General features: G+C 41.4%; 1 protein-coding gene across 1 annotated transcript in view; it reads left to right on the top strand.

The window, feature by feature from the left end:
- The first annotated feature begins 3,435 nt into the window (after window positions 1–3,435).
- Window positions 3,436–20,947, top strand: part of hmmr (hyaluronan-mediated motility receptor (RHAMM)) — a 29,821-nt gene continuing 12,309 nt past the window's right edge. Inside the window, exons 1-13 of the mRNA XM_034181912.1 lie at window positions 3,436–3,570; window positions 3,753–3,854; window positions 6,783–6,862; window positions 6,969–7,052; window positions 7,131–7,319; window positions 8,692–8,778; window positions 8,857–8,968; window positions 9,081–9,146; window positions 9,421–9,494; window positions 9,592–9,665; window positions 9,745–10,112; window positions 10,193–10,341; window positions 10,446–10,681. Coding sequence (XP_034037803.1) covers window positions 3,525–3,570; window positions 3,753–3,854; window positions 6,783–6,862; window positions 6,969–7,052; window positions 7,131–7,319; window positions 8,692–8,778; window positions 8,857–8,968; window positions 9,081–9,146; window positions 9,421–9,494; window positions 9,592–9,665; window positions 9,745–10,112; window positions 10,193–10,341; window positions 10,446–10,681 — 1,667 coding nt within the window. The 5' untranslated portion in view covers window positions 3,436–3,524. The remainder of the gene's footprint in view (window positions 3,571–3,752; window positions 3,855–6,782; window positions 6,863–6,968; window positions 7,053–7,130; window positions 7,320–8,691; window positions 8,779–8,856; window positions 8,969–9,080; window positions 9,147–9,420; window positions 9,495–9,591; window positions 9,666–9,744; window positions 10,113–10,192; window positions 10,342–10,445; window positions 10,682–20,947) is intronic.

The raw sequence follows: 20,947 nt of genomic DNA, 5'->3' as shown, positions 1-20,947 counted from the left end.
AATTTGAGGGTGAACAGCAATTAAAATTTAATCAAGAATTAACACTTCATGCCCAAACACTGTAAAACCAATGCAGTTTTGTAACTGATATTATAACCATGTTTTTTTTTATTATTATTATTATTATTGGGTTCTCAAGCCTTTGTTTGATCAAAATCAAAAAATTTCAGCAAAGTTTGAAAATCATTACTTGGTTTATGATGTAAATTCCCATATATATTTCAATGTTATCTACAGCACAAGACAAGAAAACAAAGCATCGTACAAATTTAAAAGAAACAGGCCATAGGCAGAAACAAAAGGCCAAAGAAAAGTTAATATTTCAAATGTTCATAGTGAGCTAAATTAATTGGCAGAGAAAAGTCATATGGTAGGGACCTGTTGTGTCCTGTGGCCACTATGGTAGCCATGAAGGCGCAACCGGCACCCTGAACATGAGAGGGCCAGCGGGACTCTGGTGAAACAAGAAGTCCTCAAAGGCAGATCAGGTGGAGGATGTGACTGCTTGTGACCCAAGGGCTGTGAAGGAGGATGAAGGCTGCAGCAGGTCCTTAGTGATCGTATGAGATTTCCCACCCACTGGACCAGGCTGAGGATCTGCCAAGGAAGGAATCCAGACATCAAAATTTGAGCTGAAATACACAACAGACTGTGAAAGTAAAATAGAAATTAAATAATAGAACAATGAACTTTATTTAATTGCAGACCTTATGAACCCAGGATATTTCATGTTTTGTATCATCATCTTAATGTAATTTGCTGTTATACTGTACATCCATCCATTCCCGCATTTAAGTCATGCAATACATTTGGAAAATTTGCCACTTTGTAGTGTTGCCATTGGGCGATATACAGGGATATTATTTCATTAAGTGAAACAGCCTGCAAAGAGAAAACTCTTTGATTACTGGAGTGGCCCTAAAACCTGTCAGGGACTTCCAGATCTTTTGGGTAATTTACTGCAGCCTAAGATGTTTTGTCATGGGTGCCTCGGACTGGTTGAACAAGGTAAAAGATAATGTATGATTTTTATGTAACATAGTGTAATACATTAATTAAATGTCCACGACACTAAAGACCCTGTGCTGTTTGGTTAAGCTTTAAAACATATATTCATTTTTGTTGTTATATACCTGCTCTATAATTTTCAGTCATGATATTTGTTGGTTATAAAACCCCTGGCAAAAATTATGGAATCACCTGCCTCGGAGGATGTTCATTCAGTTGTTTAATTTCATAGAAAAAAAGCAGATCACAGACATGACACAAAACTAAAGTCATTTCAAATGGCAACTACCTGGCTTTAAGAAACACTATAAGAAATCAGGAAAAAAAAATTGTGACAGTAACGGTTACTTTTTTAGACCAAGCAGAGGGAGAAAAATATGGAATCACTCAATTCTGAGGAATAAATTATGGAATCACCCTGTAAATTTTCATCCCCAAAACTAACACCTGCATCAAATCAGATCTGCTCGTTAGTCTGCATCTAAAAAGGAGTGATCACACCTTGGAGAGCTGTTGCACCAAGTGAACTGACATGAATCATGACTCCAACACAAGAGATGTCAATTGAAACAAAGGAGAGGATTATCAAACTCTTAAAAGAGGCTAAATCATCACGCAATGTTGCAAAAGATGTTGGTTGTTCAGTCAGCTGTGTCTAAACTCTGGACCAAATACAAACAACATGGGAAGGTTGTTAAAGGCAAACATACTGGTAGACCAAGGAAGACATCAAAGCATCAAGACAGAAAACTTAAAGCAATATGTCTCAAAAATCGAAAATGCACAACAAAAGAAATGAGGAACGAATGGGAGGAAACTGGAGTCAACGTCTGTGACCGAACTGTAAGAAACCACCTAAAGGAAATGGGATTTACATACAGAAAAGCTAAACGAAAGCCATCATTAACACCTAAAAGAAAAAAAGCAAGGTTACAGTGGGCTAAGGAAAAGCAATCGTGGACTGTGGATGACTGGATGAAAGTCATATTCAGTGATGAATCTCGAATCTGCATTGGGCAAGGTGATGATGCTGGAACTTTTGTTTGGTGCCGTTCCAGTGAGATTTATAAAGATGACTGCCTGAAGAGAACATGTAAATTTCCACAGTCATTGATGATATGGGGCTGCATGTCAGGTAAAGGCACTGGGGAGATGGCTGTCATTACATCATCAATAAATGCACAAGTTTACGTTGATATTTTGGACACTTTTCTTATCCCATCAATTGAAAGGATGTTTTGGGATGATGAAATCCTTTTTCAAGATGATAATGCATCTTGCCATAGAGCAAAAACTGTGGAAACATTCCTTGCAAAAAGAGTCATAGGGTCAATGTCATGGCCTGCAAATAGTCCGGATCTTAATCCAACTGAAAATCTTTGGTGGAAGTTGAAGAAAATGGTCCATGACAAGGCTCCAACCTGCAAAGCTGATCTGGCAACAGCAATCAGAGAAAGTTGGAGCCAGATTGATGAAGAGTACTGTTTGTCACTCATTAAGTCCATGCCTCAGAGACTGCAAGCTGTTATAAAAGCCAGAGGTGGTGCAACAAAATACTAGTAATGTGTTGGAGCGTTCTTTTGTTTTTCATGATTCCATCATTTTTTCCTCAGAATTGAGTGATTCCATATTTTTTTCCCCTCTGCTTGGTCTAAAAAAGTAACCGTTACTGACTGCCACAATTTTTTTTTCCTGATTTCTTACAGTGTTTCTTAAAGCCAGAAAGTTGCCATTTGAAATGAGTTTTGTGTCATGTCTGTGATCTGCTTTTTTTCTACAAAATTAAACAACTGAATGAACATCCTCTGAGGCCGGTGATTCCATAATTTTTGCCAGGGGTTGTATGTTTAGATTTTGGTTCTTAAATTGTGACTTGTTTTATGTTTGTATTTTCTTTCTATCGAGATGTTTCAGTCTTTTGTGTAGAAAACACTGAAGGTTTATGACTATATTTTATTTTTATCATCATTTTAAATATCCTTAAGATGCGGTGGCTGTAATGCCAAGTAACAAAAGTAATTTAAGACATGGCCCTGCCAAATCAGTGACGAAACATTTTCAAGTCAAGACTGAAAACCTATTTTTATTCTCTTTCTTATGAATAGGTTTTTTTATCTGTTTTATTCTTTTACTTGTTTTTTAATTATGTATTTGATTTTTTTAATTCATTTTTAATTATTTGTTTAAATTTTATGTTGAATTGTTTCATGTGAGGCGCCTGGAGGCGGCTTTTGCTGTGATTTGGCGCATTATAAACTAATTAAATTGAAATTAAACTGAAACTTACCATATTCGTGTTCTTTCGAAATTAAATGAAAAATTAACTTGCCCTTCAAAGTAAAAGCACGATGGGCGGGCAGAAACGAAAAGGAATACGATTGGTCACATTTACCAAACGACGTATGACGCTGTTTTGAAATTTCAGCGCTCGAGGGTTGACGTAGCGTTTTGCTAGCAGACTGTGTTGTCGCCGAAACAGTGGTGACCCAAAATTTACTATATACGGTGGATTAGAAATGTCTTTTTCAAAAGCCCCTTTGAAAAGGTTCAATGAGCACGTTGGTAAGTAACGTTAAACGCTGAATTCATATTGTTAAACTGTCTCGTCAGGCTAAGTTAGCCAGTAAGATAGCCATCATGGCTAAGCTACTGTTGCAAGTTTTAGTTACGTTGGACGAACAGTGAAGTGCTGTTACTACGCTTGGACGATCTTGATTGGCATTTCACTTTGCCTTTGCACGAAGGCTGTGCTCCTCCACCGGGGTCCTATGAGGTTAAACCTGGACTACTGAAGGGAGCTGCGTCCTTCGACAAATCTGATCGATTCGTCAGAGCTGTGGAGACAGGTGAGCTAAACCTGCACACTTTTAAGTAGGGCTGAAACGATTCACCGAGTAAGCTGTAGTACATACACCAGGCCTGTATGATGCGCTGTAACGCTCCCACAAAAAACACAGAAGACCATAGCGCTAGTCAATGTAGCATGCGATGCAATAAGTTTGCAAAGCCACACGCTGAGTAAAATAAAGCCTTTTAAGAGAAGGGGTCCGCGCGGATCGTCTGAAACGGACTTATTGCGCATTTAAAGTGAAGCAGTGTGTTTGTATATATAAAACACGTTTTGCTCCACTGGCCGTTCTCCACCTCCGCAGATGAAGCGAAAGGACGCGCACTTTAAATGAGTCATGTTTAATGATTAAAAAAAAAGCTTTAATTCAGATTTGGTAAGAGTTTTTAATCAATAGGCAAATTTTGTGTAAACGCTGCACCCCACAGCCGTTTTCAAAGGCTTTGTTATTCGCCAGGTGTCCACAGAAAACAAAGAATCTGACTTTGGTTTGAGCTACACTCTGTACGGCATGTATAAATATACACTAAACACTGAATAAATCACAGTAATAAAACGTGCAAATGAAATATGCAATAAGAAGGGAAAAAAGAATGCACTGTCCGCAGACTGAAGATTTCACAGACTGCCTGGGCTTATGGTTTGGCAAAGCTTTAAAACTCTTAATATCAAAAAATAAATAATAACCCAGCAAAACTGAGAGAAAGAACATCCTAAACTTAAAAATCTGCGTGATGGCACAGCGACATTGTGCTACTGCTTAGAGAGAGCCCTGCCACTACTGATATTGTTTAAAAACACAAAGGTACTTTTTATCCGATTAATCGATAAAATAATCTATAGAATATACGATTTCAAAAATATTCGATAGCTGCAGCCCTAATTCTAAGTAACTACTGTACTGTTGTATACCAAAAGTAAAACATAACATTAAAGGTGTCGTCCCTCTTCATGTATTTTTTTAACCAGTTCTAATGAATTTTGTTCCTCTGAGCTTGTCTACAATCAATTTCCCACGAGTGCTCAAAATTCAACTTTGAATTCTCATTTTTCTATGTTCATAATAATGTCAAAACTATATGGTAATTGACTTTTGTGGAGTTGTACATTTAATTATGCATCAATTTTGTAGGAATGGAACTGTTATAATCTGCTAGTTTATGATTCAGATTTTTTTTAACTTGATGAAAATCCAGTGTTTCATTTTGTAAATCAAAAATGACCATTTCATGAACAGTAGATGAGCTCCTCGCTGTGGTATAGTTCTCAAGTTGGAATAAATTAATTTATTTTTAATTGAAGGCACTGGGCTTGTACACTCTTGGTAATGTTGACTCTGGTGGCCTAAAGAATTCATAAAACTGGGATCCGTTTAGTGAGTAAAATTAGTTGATTTTGCATTTATTCCATAAATGTGTACAAACATCATGACTCCCCCCCTTCTTTTTCTTTGAACTGCTCATGTTGAGCAGTCATAGCACAAACAAATATAGTGCATAAAATTAAAGCAAATTAAAACACAATGGAATTGGTTGATTTCACACACAAAAACTTGCTTTCAGCCTCCATCATGTTCTTGAAGTGTTACAAATGCATTATGGTTGAGATTAGAGAAAATTAGAAGTGGACAGGGAAACTATTTCATAATTGGCAAAACATAATTGATAATATAATTTTTATTGAAAAAAATAGAATTTACTATTCTGCATTGTTTCTATTTTCTATTACTGTCACTGTCACTTTGATTCAATGCATGATTTACATTAAGGCAGTTGCTTTTTGTACACTTATGTGTGGGGTCTATTTGAGTGTATCTTTACATTGGTTCTGAGAAGTTGCTTTTCCACAAAGCAGTAATTCAGATGGTCTAATCAACTGGATTTTTAAAAATTATTGTTTTTTCTGCCAATGAAGTTATGTTTGCACCCAGATTGTTTGTCTGTTTTTGTCTCTTATATGTTATGTAATTTTTATAGAGGATTCAAGAACTGATTCAATTTTCAAAGAATAATATATCAACAAAATAAGGAAAATCTTGGAAAATGGGAGAAATCCCTATTAACATTGAAAGAATTTTAAAATTTCATAACTGTCAAAAAGATAAAATTTCTTTCATATTTGACAGCATTATGCAGGATGGTATCCTCTATTGACTGACAAAGTTTGATCCGGATTACAGATTTTGTGGCCATTTAAATGAGCATTGAAACCCCATTTAATGTATATTTTACATTATATCTTTATCAGTCAAGCCTCAATCACTCTCATATTTGAATGTGATGTGCACTGGCACTCACTATCGCCTGGCAAAGTTTGATCCTGATCTGATCTGGATTGTGGATTTTGTGGACATTTGAATTTAATATTGAAAAGGCAGGTTGGTGTACATTTTGCATTATATCTCTATCAAAAGTGCCTCTATCGCTCTCATTTTTCTGTTCTGGATTTACCTGTACCACCAAAATTGGGTGGAGGTTCCAGTCTATGTTCCAGTTATCAGTCAGAAAGCAAGTGCCCAAAAGCAATGACAAATTGTGCATGAGCAGGGGTTACCAATGTTGTGTGAAAATCATCTGAAAAAGAATTCAGAAAACAAAAATGTTGGAAAAAATAATCCTGACATCACAAAAACTTCGATTCAAGTCAACTAAATGCTAAATACATACAAATACATACTCCTGACATTTGATCACATCAAATTTATCTTATGAAAAGCCACTTCTAACAGGACTTTGACAGAGAAAAATTTTTCCATGGTTAAAATTTTTGAAATTGGAAACCTTGTTGGCAGAGGTATGAGCGCGGTGCACTAGTACATTTGTTTATGTATTCATTTGAGAGTTTGACGATAATCAAGAGTATTCAGACTTTGACACTCGGGGCTGAGATCAGGTTGACCTACAAAACTGACTGTTCATGTCCCCAGGTGCTGTGGCTCCGATGCGCTCACCATCCAGACATGCACTTGTGTCTCCTGTGCGCAGGACTTTGTCAGTTGATGGGCTTGTAAGCTGTTATTTTAAATAAACATGTAGTAATACAGCTGAGATGACACCAGAATAGCATCTCTCTGTCCAAAACTGAACAGTAATGCTTATTTTTGCCAACACAGGTTGAAGGATCTATGGGAAGTGCAAAGATGGAAAAGAATAGTATGACCATGGAAAAGAAACAGAGGATACATTTAGAGAGAGAGGTACTGTTCTTAGAAACATTTGTGTAGTAGAAACAGGCACAGTTGTTTTTCTATAATCAGTAATTTGCTATTTTTCAGGTCCGGTCTCTGGTGCAGCAGCGAGGAGAACAGGATCGTCGCTTGACTGCCTTAGTAGAGGATCTGCAGAAGGTGGAGGCCAAACTGCTGGTTGCAGTCAGGGAGAAAACATCCTATGCTGCCAATATTACTACCCTTGAAAGACAGCTAGCTGAACTCAAGAAAATCAATGACTTTTTAAAATGCAAGGTTTGTTGCATTATGAGGCTTATGTTTAGGCCTGAGATTTATTTGCAAGTCTCAGCTTCATCAAAGCAGAATGAAATGTGTGTTTGGCATCAGGGCAATTCCATGAGACTGTCACGTCCATTACGGCTTTCAGTGGTCCTGCTGTGATCTAGCCATCCCATAGACTTCTTATTCTCAATAGGATGAAGAAAGTAATCAAACTTTATTTATATAGCCCTTTTCACAGCCCAGAGGGTGACCAAAGTGCTTCAGTCAGATAAAAACATAAAGAATAACTTAAGACAACAAGCAAATTTAAAACAGACACATCAGTAAAAATATACATCCAAAATATTTACAGATAAGAACTAAATAAAATGTCAATGTGCTGCTGGTTGTGGAAAAGTCATTCTAAAAAGGAAGGCTTTTCATTTAGATTCAAAAAGACCCAGATCAGAGTGCGGATGTTTGGTGGAAGCTTGTTCCACAGTCTGAGTGCGGCCACAGAGAAAGCCTATTCTCCCTAGTGGCAGTATCTGGACTCCAGAACCCTAGTGCGCCCTAGTTAGAACAGGGGTCATCAACCCTGTTCCTGAAGGGCACCTGTCCTGCATGTTTTCCATGTCTACCAATCAAGTCACACCTGTCTTTTTTTTTTTTTTTTTAAGCTGTGTTTTCCAGCTCTTGATTGGCTGATCACACCTGATAGAGTTAATTGCCTGGGAGTGGAACAGGGAGAGTGAGAAAAGATGCAGGGCAGGTGCCCTCCAGGACCAGGGTTGGTGACCCCTGGCTTAGAAGATCTCAAAACTCTGGTTTGGTCCCGATGTGTCAGCAGCTCAGCTAAGTATGGTGGGGCCAAACCATTCAGAGCTTTAAAAACAAACATAAGAAAAATCAGTTAAAATCAGTTTTAGCCCAAACTGGAAGCCAATCCAGAGCATAGAGGACTGGGGCGATGTCGTCACATCTATGCGTGTTAGTTAGCAGATGTGCTGCAGCATTTTGAACTAGTCCAAGTTGAGGGAAGACTGGGAGAGTCCAAGGTAAAGCCCACTGCAATAGTCCTGCCGAGAACTAATTAACATGAACTAACCTGAATGCTTTTTCCAGATCTACATGATTTAAAAAAGGCTTCACCTTCGCTAAAAGCTGTAGTTGATAAAAGCTCAATTTGACCACAGAGTCAATTTGTTTGTCAAAATTAAAACCACTGTCAAACATCATCCTTCAAATAATGGACGAACAATAATTCTCTGGGATGGCTAGATCACAGGAGGACCATTAAACGCGGTAATGGACATGACAGTCTCATAGAACTGCCCTTCACAGTCTCATCTTATTCTCAGCAATGCTGCATCAGTGATGTCATTGATTTGTATATTTTGATTAGGTTTCTGCTGACACTACAAAGAAGAGAATTAATTCCCTCACAATGGAACTAATGGAGGCCAGGAACAATTTAGATGTTAAAAACAAGGTACAACTTATACACGTAGTCTCCTGACAGTATAATTCAATATGCATGGCATTTTACTTGTTAATTTTGCGTGTGTAGGAGATAAGTGTCCTGAAAATTAACACTGAAGGTCACGTGAATGCACTACAAACTGAACTTCAAGCTTCCAAGGCTACTGTCACTGCACTGAAGGACAAGAATAATGATTTAGGTAAGGTTTAACATTAGTAACATGGACTACTAATGTAGTTGGCTGTACTGATAAGTGAATGTAGCTAACCAGCAGTGTGTGGTAGTTGATATATTTTTAAAAACTGTTACAGAGGAACTCTATCAAGCACTCAAAGTACAGAACCAAGAGCTAGAAAATGAGAATGCCAACTTGCATGGTAAGTGTTGTTTGCCTTGAGGTTTTGGTTGTATTAATTTCTAAATGATAGAAAAGCTACTTTTTCATTATCTCTTGTAAAGTTGTCACTTTAGGCTGAGTTATCACCTGTCTGTAAATGCCTATTCTATATACAACACCATTCATCTTATTGTTATTATTGTCTTTTCTATACAAATTCACATCACATTTGCAGATGACATCATCCCTGCTTTTATTTTTGTGTGGCATTGCTTGCATCTATACTATTTTGTATAATACGATGTATTTTCCAGCCGAGATACGGGAGCTGAGGGAGGAGATCAGAGTTGTGCAGGAATACCTGGATGCAGCCAATGAACAAATCCAGGTAGAATCGGTGCATTAGTTGTGACTATAAAAGAAGGTGACATTTCTGTTTTTTGTCTTGGGAAAATGATTTATTGATCCTTGTGGGGTTTATTTAGGATCTCCGTTTGCAGATTCAAGAGAAGAGTCAAGATATCACTGATGCAGATTCTAAGATGGAGGTCAAATTAAGGTAAGTAAAGCAATTAAATTTTCCAAGCAGGCAAGAGCTCATATGTTCATGATGACATCCATTTGTCCATTCTGTCCAGGGAGGTTGAAACCAAGCTGAAAGAATACTCAACCGAGCTAGAAAAAACCCACGGTATACTGGGGCAAAAAGAGGAGGAGGCACAGAAACACCAACAAGAGTTACAGGCATCCAAAGATGCTTTATGGGAGGCAGAGAACAAGTTGCAAAACCAAGATCTGGAGTTTAAGTCTTCACAGAAGTCTCTGAGTGACATGGAGACACAAATGGCATTAGCCAACCAAGAACTTCAAGACTCTCAAGCTGTAGTGCGGCAGCAGAAGGCAGAGCTTGCTAGACTAAGGGAGGTGGTGAGGAGAACAGAGCAGGAGCTGGATGAGAGAGTGGCGTACCTTAAACAGAGATGTGTGTTCTCAGAAGAAGAAAGTATGTTTCTGTAAAGCCCAGCAGCTATTCATTTAAACTGGAAAAAATAATTTTGACAATGTGCCTGTTTTACTTGATTTTAGGCAAGACTCAAGAGGAGGGGCTGAGGAGAGTGGAGGAGTTGAAGATGGAGCTGAACTTGTTAAATGAGGCCAAAAGAGATGAGAAAAAGAGAAAAATAAAACTCCAGGAAGAACATGCTACACTTGTGGAAGAGCTAAAGAAAGAGAGGGTTACACCTTGTTTCATCTTGCATCATGGGTTTGATATCTCCCAAAGTTTTGTGCATACCCAGACACTGAAGCTGTAACTTGCCTGTTTTCTCTTTTTTTGCAGGCACTTGTAGACTCCCTGTCTGTGCTACTGGAGCAGGAGAGGGAGGAGTCTGAAGAGAATCTGAAACAGCTGAAGGATGAGATGGAAGAAGTACTGGGGGAACTTGCTATCCTGGAGGAGCAAGACCAGTGGAGACAGGAGGTGGAGGAAAAGAATCAAGAAGCCCTTCAGAGATTGCAGATGGAAAATGGAGAGCTAGCAAGGCAACTGAGTGACATGACATCCTTGTTGGATAGGTGAGCAGCAAAAGGCCGCACACAAATAATGCACACAGTAGACTGCCGTTCACCCACTTTGATTTAGGAATGCAAGCATGAACTGCAAAGGTAAATGGCCTCTTTCAAATCTAGTTATCTGGTGTATTATATAAACAGTGTTGCCACAGTTACTTTGAAAAAGTAGTCCAATTACTGATTACTCCTTGAAAAGTAAGTTAGATTACTAGTTCCTTTTATTAGTTACTTTCAGCAGCTGCCGACAACACCCCCCCCCCACCACCTCAACATGAAAAAGACAACCCATTTTGCCAGTACTCGCTTTCTTGACTTATTGAACATAAATACTTGTTGAATAAAAAAAATTAAATAAAGACACCTTTCTTGACCTCATATTTAAATGTTGACAGCACTGTAACAGTAAAACTTTCCATTTCTAACCTACATTGTTTATAAATGCAACTATTAAATTCTTTCAAACATTTAAATGCTTTCTAAACATTTTAGTTGTTGAAATTAATATTAAATAGTATTAGTAACAGTATGAAAAATGTCTTCAAAAGTGGACCTTTAGGGCTGTGAGCCGCCGCCCATGCTCCCTTCCCACATGGATTCGCCCCTGGCCTGGTCCGGTGTTATTTAATTTTATTTTAGACAGCAGTAATAAACCCAGTGTTTCTGCATGCTATCGGCGGCAGCTGAGGCCAGGAGCGGGAGATCATTTCTCCTCCCTTTTTGTGGCCTCAAAAACAATGTAGCTGTCACATGCCAAAACACAGAAGAAATTGCATCTACTTTTCTTTTGGCATCAATACCGTTATGAACACTATTGCTCCACTCAAAGCTATGTGCCCTAAACCCAGGCAGGAGCCCTGCTTGAATGAAACTGTGCGACAGGCCAGACGTGAGTGTAGGAGGGCGGAGCGCAAATGGAAGAAAGATGGACTGACTGTCTCCTATCAAATTCTTAAAAAAAAGTTGGAGAAAATTCCAAAATATGGTCAGGTCTGAAAAGGCAAAATACTTTTCCAATCTAATTTCTGATAACTGGGACAAACCTCGTGTGCTTTTAAAACTATTGGATCTTTGTTAAACCCTGGCCAATCCACCACTTTGGAAGCAACTCAAGTTGTTTGTAATCGCTTTTTAAATTTCTTTTGTGATAAGGTCGCCAGTATTAGGGCTGGGATGACTGTCACTTCGGCCAGTTCAATCATGGCTCACACCTGTTCTGCTGTGTTAGACCGGTTTGAACCTGTGTTATTTTCAGATTTATCAAATATTGTTAAAAATCTCAAACCTTCATTTTGTCCCTCAGACTGTATCCCCCCACGACTCTTTAAAGAGGTCTGGGGAACTATCGGCCCTGATGTTGTTATTTTGGTCAACAGCAGCCTTATGTCAGGAAAAGTTCCTGCATTTTGTAAGCAGGCTGTAGTTGAGCCTCTTTTAAAGAAAGCGAGTCTTGATAACTCTGTTATCTCTAATTATAGGCCCATATCTAAGCTTCCTTTTATTTCAAAGATTTTGGAAAAAAGCTGTTCTTGTACAATTACAAGAGTTTTTAGAAACGAACAACATTTTAGACAGTTTTCAGTCAGGTTATAAATTATTTCACGGCACGGAGTCTGCACTTTTAAAGGTTTTTAATCACTGATTCTGGTGATTCCGCCATTCTGGTGCTTTTAGACTTGACTGCTGCCTTCGACACAGTTGACCATGCAACTCTTTTATCTCTTCTTGAGAACTGTGTGGGTGTCAGGGGGACAGCCTTGGACTGGTTCCATTCTTACCTTACAGGCCGTTCATTTACTGTCAGGCTGGGGGAGTCCACCTCGTCTTCTGTTCCTCTGAACTGTGGAGTCCCCCAGGGTTCTGGCTCAAAAAATTTTCTTAGCTTAAATGAGAACAAAACCGAGGTGATGGTGTTTGGGCCCAGTGTTGGTTCCACAGTTCGATTAGACCTGGGCCCTCTCAGTCAACACATGAAGCCCACAGCCACCAACCTTGGCGTCATTATGGACTCTGATCTTAAACTGAACAGGCAGGTCAAGGCGGTTGTTAAATCCAGCTTTTATCAGCTTCGTCTTTTAACCAAAATTAAATCAATTTTATCCTTTTCTGACTTGGAGCGCGTCATGCATGCTTTTATTTCTTCACGCCTGGACTACTGCAATTCACTTTTTTATGGAATTAATCAAAATACACTTCACAGATTGCAGTTAGTCCAGAACGCTGCTGCACGCCTCTTAACTGGGAGCAAAAAACATGAACATATTACACCCATTCTTGCGTCTTTGCACTGGCTCCCTGTTAATTTTAGAATTGATTTAAAAATTTTATTTGTTTTTAAAGCTTTAAATGGACTGGCCCCAAATTTACACCCCAGCACGTGCTCTGAGGTCTGAGGGCCTAGGACGAGACTTAAGACCAGGGGGGGGACAGGGCCTTCTCTGTGGCTGGGCCCAGACTCTGGAACGCTCTGCCTCTCCACGTTCGAACAGCCCCCACAATGGAGTGTTTTAAGTCTCGTCTGAAGACCCACTTTTATTCTCTGGCTTTTAGCTCTGCATGAGTTGTATGGTCCTCTGTTGTCTTTGGCCTAGTGTTTTATTTATTTATTGTTTTTATGTTTATTTATTTATTAGTATCTGAGTGGGTTTATTGTTTTGTATAGTTGTATAATCATTTTTATGTGCAGCACTTTGGAAACTGTTCTGTTGTTTTAAATGTGCTATATAAATAAAGTGGATTGGATTGGATTGGCTTGCTGTTTGAGCAGGAAGAATGAATGTTTGTTTATGCAGAAAACGACCAGATTGACAGGTAAGAACACAGTAAATTTTGCAGAGTAAAATTTACTCTGCTGGGATAACATTTGGTCCCAGTCCAAATAGAGTTAAATATACTCTATCACAGTGCTAAATCAACTCTTTCAATGTTCTAGTATTATAAAATTGGTGACTCCTTGCTTTAGTTAAGCTAAAATAGTATTCCGCTCCTCATTCTGAAATTTCAGGTGTCCTTGACATACCTCAGCTGTAAAGCACCTTCAGCAGTTCAGCTAATTTTAGGTGTGAGTAACTTTATAGTTATCAGTTTCAGTTGGGGCGATGCAATTCCTCCAAGTTTTATCTGTTTGATTCTGAAGTTATAATTGTAACTGCCAACATCCACTGCAAAGTATATAAAGCTAATTATTAGCATCTTTTTCTGCCTTAAAACCTTATAAATGTGTTCTGCTGGCCAGGTCTAGTTTAGTGTTTTCATCTGGTTACAGCCACGTTTCATGTGCCTTGTCGTCCCTACTTTAGAGGATATTAGTGCGATCTCTCAGTTGGGAGGAGCTCAGCATTTGTTCATCGGACACCCTTTTTACTTCTACTTAAATTGTTCTGTTAATGTTTCATTTTGTCTTCCTTTTTGTTTTCCTTTTACAGTTTGCGTTATGAGGGGCTATACACTGTTCAAAATTCACCCACCTGAGGCCATTATACTGCTCCCTTACCCTTATGGTAAAACCTAGCTCTAGCACTTCAAGTTCCATACGGCTAATCTTCCCATTTAAATTAGAACAGCACTCCTTTACCTATTTAGGAATCTGTCTCTCACCCTTACTTCAAAAATCTGTTGGACAATACTGAGGAAGATCTAGTTAAATGGACATCTTTGCCTATCTCTATTGCTCTGCATGAAATTGTTCATAGTGATAAATACATTTTTAGATTCTGATAGTGTGATTTTAAGTACATTTTAGATTGCTAGCTTTATATTCATTTAACAATTTGCATATCTTTGCATTAATTTATGTTCAGTTACCTGTTTTTCAGTTACTTTCAGATTCAGTTAGCTTTATACACACTTATCTGTTTTCATAGTGATAAAGGTTTCGACTGTGATTGTTTTAAATGCATTTAGATTTGGTTAGCTTTATATTCCCTCAGCCCCAACCAGTCCCAGCAGAAGACTGCCCAAGACTCGCCAAGTGCGTGCTTGCTCACAGGGGGGTCATTTTGACCGTTGGGGTTTTTCTGTTTTTCTGTAATTGTTGTATGGCTCTTGCCTTACAATATAAAGCGCCTTGGGGCGACTGTTTGTTGTGACTTGGCGCTATATAAATAAATAAATAAATTTGATTTGATATTCCGTTTGTTAGCTTACAAGCTATAGTTACGTTGCGCTAGATGAATTGTTTTTGGTTTAGATTGAGTCAGTTTTAGATTGTTTCAGGTAGGTTTTCCTGGAGCTGCACTCACTTTGGTTTTGATTAGGTTGGCTTTGTGTTTTTGTTGTTGTTGTTTTACAACACAGATATTGTTTATTCAAGTATGGCCGTGGTAGGTCCATGACCTATACGGGATCTAGGCGCTCCCGCCATCACGAGCCTCCCAGCTGACTGGGTTATAGCAGTGGGTAGATGGGACTCATTAGCCCTGTTAAGGCGGTCCACCTAAGGGAAGGAAAACCCTGAAGTTAAACCCCCAGCCTGGGTTACTGCCCCCGTGCCTCCGAGGAAGGCTCTTTAGCCAGAGGCTAGGAGAAGGTCACTCTGATGTAAAACCTACAGCCTGGTGGTCGCCACAGCCGTCTCAGCTTGTCTGTGCCACTGTGGAGTGCCACCTTGCCTAAAGAGTGGAATTGGTGTGCGCGAGCTGATCCCCACTTTAAGCATCGAGCGCAGGCGGGAAGGAAAGCCCTGCAGCGATGGGAAGAGACAAAAACAGCAGGTGCATGATGGCACTGGGAGCTGCAGTCTCGATGCTGCATGCAGGCGGCTCAGGCGCTATGGTCGTTTGATTGCTGACCCGAGACAACAGCATCATCCGGCAGGGCCCTGGGTGACCAAGCAGCCTTGTTTAGGGTTAGCCCTGCTTGCTCCACATGGAGACAGACCTAGAAATCTGGTCTAAACATGGCTTGTCTCACTAGACCCCGGTTGGCTCACCGCTGCCAACGGGCATCACTATACACGGTGCGAAAAAAAAAAACAAAGAACATGAAAATCGCGTGCTGGAATGTACGCACAATGATGGACTCAGACAATAGCGATCGTCCTCGAAGATGCTCAGCCTTAGTCGCCAAAGAGCTAGCAAGGCTTGACATACACATTGCTGCACTCAGCGAGGTGCGCTTTGCAGACCAAGGGTCACTCACCGAGGAAGGTACAGGCTACACACTGTTCTGGTCAGCGAAGGCTAAAGAAGATCATCGACTCTCAGGGGTCAGGTTCATGATTAAGAGCGCCATAGCACATAGGTTACACAGTTTGCCAGTTGGACATTCTGACTGACACATGTCACTCCGGCTCCCCATCAACAACAAGGATTTTGCCACTATTGTTAGTGTGTATGCCCCAACCATGCAGGCCGACATCGGAGTTAAGGAGGCTTTCTATAGCGATCTGCACGACCTTCTACAGCGTGTTGACACCCAGGACAAGCTCCTCATCATGGGAGATTTCAATGCCAGAGTGGGCCGCGACTCTGATGTATGGAAGGACGTGCTAGGGAAACATGGCATAGGCAACTGTAACGGCAATGGCCGCCTGCTGCTGGAGTTCTGCTCTGCACATGACGATCACCAACAGCCTGTTCCAACAGAAAGAGAGATTCAAAGCAACCTGGAGACACCCACGCTCCAAGCACTGGCACCTTCTGGACTACGTTCTGACGTGACAGCGTGATAGAAGAGACGTACTACATACCAGGGTGATGCCTAGCGCGGATTGCTATACGGATCATTACTTGGTCCGTTCCAAGATTGCTTTCACTTTCAAGCCCCCTCCTAAGAAGAAAGGCCCACAGTTTAAGAAGCTACAAGTCCACAAGCTGCAAGACATAGACACAAAAATGGAGTTCCAGGCCAAATTAGAGGAGAGACTGGGTGGAGAAGAAGGCCTGCCTGACGACCCTGAACAACAGTGGATGAGATTAAAGACCATCCTTCAGGAGACGGCAGCAGAAGTAGTGGGCTTCTCAGCCAGGAAAAATAAAGACTGGTTTGATGAGTCTGATGCACAGATCCAGGAACTACTAGAAAAGAAACGTGCATGCCACAAGACTCTTTTAGCTAAGCCTGATGACCACTCTGCCAAGACAGCTTACAGAAATGCCTGCTCCACACTGCAAAGCAAGCTCCGCATACTGCAGAACGACTGGTGGCTAGCTTTTGCGGAGAAGACACAACAACATGCCGATGCCGGAGACATGCGCTCCTTTTATGAAGCCCTTAAGACCATCCATGGGCCAGCACATCAAGTGCAAGCACCCCTGCGCTCCTCAGACGGCTTCACCCTTCTGACGGACAAGGAAACCATTATGCAGCGTTGGTCAGAACACTTTGAAAACCTCTTCAGTGACAAGCACACTGTGCAAGAGTCATCAATCGAGAAGATTCCCCAGGTGGAGATGAAATGGGAACTTGATGGCCCCCCAACACTTGAAGAGATCCGAAAGGCCACCACGCAGCTGAATCCAGGGTAGTCTCCTGGCATAGATGGCATCCCAGCAGAGGTGTACCAAAATGGAGGCAGTCCTCGACAAGCTTCAGATTCTCTTCTCCAGTTGCTGGGAAAAGGAAATGGTTCCACATGAGCTTCGGGATGCGGTCATTGTCTCCCTGTACAAGAACAAGGGTGACAAGTCCGACTGTTCTAATTACCGGGGCATCACTCTCCTCTCAATAGCAGGTAAGATTTTGGCTCGAGTGCTGCTCAACAGGCTTACCCCTACCATAGTGCATGAAAATACTCCCGAGAGCCAGTGCGGATTTCGGGCCAACAGGGGAACCACCGACATGATCTTCGTCCTGAGACAGATCCAGGAGGAGTGCAGAGAACAGAACATGGCCCTTTATGCAGCCTTCATAGACCTAACCAAGGCTTTTGACAAGGTCAGTCGAGAGGGTTTGTGGAAAGCTCCAAAGCTCCTCACCATCATCCGCCAGCTGCATGAAGGCCAGATGGGACAAATGAAGTACAACGGGACTCTGTCCGGCAGCTTCCCCATCTCAAATGGCGTCAAACAAGGTTGCATCCTCGCGCCCACTCTGTTGTCCATCTTCTTCAGCATGATGCCTCGTGAGGCCAAAGAAGACTTGACAAATGGCATCTACGAGGTCTATTAGAAAAGTATCCGATCTTATTTTTTCAAAAACAATATGGATTTGAATCACGTGTAATTACATCAGACATGCCTGTCGGTTACGTCTTCGCCTGTGGGCAGTCTTTGAGTGAGGAGTGGCCCACCCTCTCGTCGATTTTTTTTTTTTTTTTTTCCTCCCCATCGTTTAGGAATGGCTCAGACTGCTGCTTTGTTTGATCAAATTTTTTTCAAAACTGTAAGACACAACTGAGTGGACACCATTTGATAAATTCAGCTGGTTTTCGGTAAAAATTTAACGGCTGAGAGATTTTGGTCTGGTAGTGTCGCTTTAAGGACAGCCCACGGCGCCTGACGGCGATCTGCGCTTCGAGGCGGCAGCGTCTCGCCGTTTCAAGTTGAAAACTTTCACGTTTCAGGCTCTGTTGACCCAGGAAGTCATCAGAACAGAGAACTTTCAGAAGAAGTCGGCATGAGGAGTTTATTCGCACATTCCATTGTTAACAGACATTTTGTAATGAAAGAATGTGCGGGCAGAGTCGCATGTTGGGCTGGACCCGACCGCGGGGGGTCCGCAACAGGAAAAAACACCTCCGTTGGAAACCTTACGGGCAAGTTGGAACATGCCCAAGCTGTTAAACAATTTCTCAGTTACTCACTTGTTGAAAGCCATCAAAAGCCGCCTGATTTTACAAATGGTTTTCAACACGGAGGTGTTTTCCTGTCGCGGCACACACAGATTTGCCGACTCGGCGAATTTGCGCGCACGTCTTTCATTACAAAATGTCCTTAAACAGTGGAATGTCTGCATAAAGTCCGCATGCTGGCCTCTTCTGAATCTTCTCTGTTGTCCTCACGACGCCCTGGTGAATTAAGCCTTAAATTAGGATGTTTTTCAGGTCGAAACAGGCTGACGACGGCGCCTGGAAGCGCTGCACGACGTCCCGCTGGGTGGGAAGTCCTTACAGCGACAGAAACCACCCCATAATCTCTCATCAGCCGTTAACTTTTCACCGAAAACCAGCTTAATTTCTCAAATAGTGTCCACTCGGATATTCCTCACAGGTCCAGAGAAAATTTTGATAAAGCAACACGCGCCGTCTCGAGCAGCGTGTGAAACAAAGAAATTCAGCCGAGAGGGCGGGACCACATCTCACTCAAGGCCTGCCACAGGGAAATGACGTCACCGACACGCGTGAAAAAACTCACGCATGCGCACGAGGGTTAAGCATGATTGGTGTAATTGTACGTCATTCAAATCCATATAGTAAAAAAATAAAAGGGTCGGTTTTATTACCTAATAGACCTCGTATATCCGCTTCAGAACCGACGGAAGTCTGTTTAAACTTGCGGCGCCTTCTGTCCCACACTAAGATCACAGAACAGCTAATCATGGAGCTGCTCTTCGCAGATGACTGCGCCTCATCGCCCATACGGAGCAAGCCTTGCATCACAGTCAACTGTTTTGCTGAAGCAGCAAGAGCCTTCGGCCTCACCATCAGCCTGAGAAAGACAGAAGTGTTATATCAACCGGTCCCCCGTACAGCATATACCCCACCCCAAATCAACATCAAGGGTACCAGCCTGAATGCAGTAGAGCACTTCACGTATCTCGGTAGTGTTATCTCAAACGACGCATCTGTTGCCAAGGACCTAGACAGTCACCTTGCCAAGGCCAGCAGTTCTTTTGGTCGACTCTCAAAGAAAGTCTGGCAGAATCATGCACTGGCGCCTTTCCACAAAAGTGCAGGTCTACAGAGCCATTGTGGTCCCTACCCTCCTGTATGGAGCTGAAACCTGGGTTCTGTATTGCCAGCAGATCAGATTACTGGAACGCTTTCATCAGCGTTGCCTCCGAAACATCTTCGGGATCAAGTGACATGACTATGTCTCAAATGAGGGCATCCTTACCAGAGCCAAATTGCCCAGCATGGAGTCTGTAATACTCAAACAACAGCTTCGTTGGGCAGGTCACGTAGCCAGGATGGATGATACACGCATGCCGAAATTAATTCTCTTTGGCGAGCTCAAGGAAGGGAGACGAAACCAAGGGGCCCCCAAAAAGTGCTATAAGGACCAGCTGAAGAAACAGCTCTCCCTTGCAGGCAGTCAGCATCAGTCATGGCAGCATCTAGCTACAGATAGACTCAGCTGGCGTTCCAGCATCAAATCCGCCAGCCTGAAGTTTGAGGCAGAAAGAAGTGAGGCCTCACGCCAGAAGCATCAAAGACAGAGTGGGCAGCAGCACAAGCCCAGCCTACTCAAGTGTTCATTTGCCCTAAGTGTAACAGGTCTTGTGCATCCCGCATCGGACTTTTCAGCCACCAGAGGGCTCGTAGAAAATAAACTAAAAAAAAAAAGGCCTTCCCACTATCCTCGCAAGTGAGGAAACTGCCAACAACTGCCTATCTCCCTTGCAAGCAGGATTAATGCAGTAAAAGTGCCTCGTTTCTTATATCTATTTTAAATGATCCCGTTTTTCTTTCCTAAATCTTTCAGGAATTTAATACCCAAATTTCCTCTTTTGTTTGGCATGGGTCCACCCCCAGAGCTAAGAGATCTCTCCTGGAAATCAATGGGAGGGCTAGGTTTGCCCTATTTTCTTTTTTAATACTAGTCAGCAAATATTGCCAAGTACAATTATTGGCTCTCAATGTACAAAAGCAAGAGGGTCCCACTTGGGCATATATGGAAGTTTTTTTCTTATCCGGACACACCTCCTGTTTCTCTAATATGCTCTCCACTGCCTGTAAAAATTAACAGCATAAAAAAATCCAGTTGTTAAAGAATCTCTTCGTTTGGTTCCAGTTCAGAAAACATTTTAATTTCAGTACCACGTGTGGGTATATGCTCTTGTCCGATAACCATCTTTTTCCTGTATCCCAGAGTGACGCAGGATTTCAAGTATGGCACAAGCAGGGTCTGATCTTTTTAGTGACCTTTTCTCAGATGGCATCTTTGTAACATTTGAAACCCTTCAGCGGGATCATGCTTTAACAAGAACACATTTCTTTAGATACCTTCAGGCTCAAAGTTTTGCCAGAAGTCATGACTCGTTTCCATATATTTCAGGTGCAGACACCCTTAACACTATATTGGACTAGGACCCAGTTGCAAGAGGCAATATTGCTAATTATATAAACATTGCAGACTAATCATATGTCTTACTTGGGCAAAATTAAATCTG

This window comes from Thalassophryne amazonica, chromosome 11 (genome assembly GCF_902500255.1).
Source record: "Thalassophryne amazonica chromosome 11, fThaAma1.1, whole genome shotgun sequence".
NCBI lineage: Eukaryota > Metazoa > Chordata > Actinopteri > Batrachoidiformes > Batrachoididae > Thalassophryne > Thalassophryne amazonica.
This window is presented reverse-complemented; position numbering and strand designations above follow the sequence as displayed.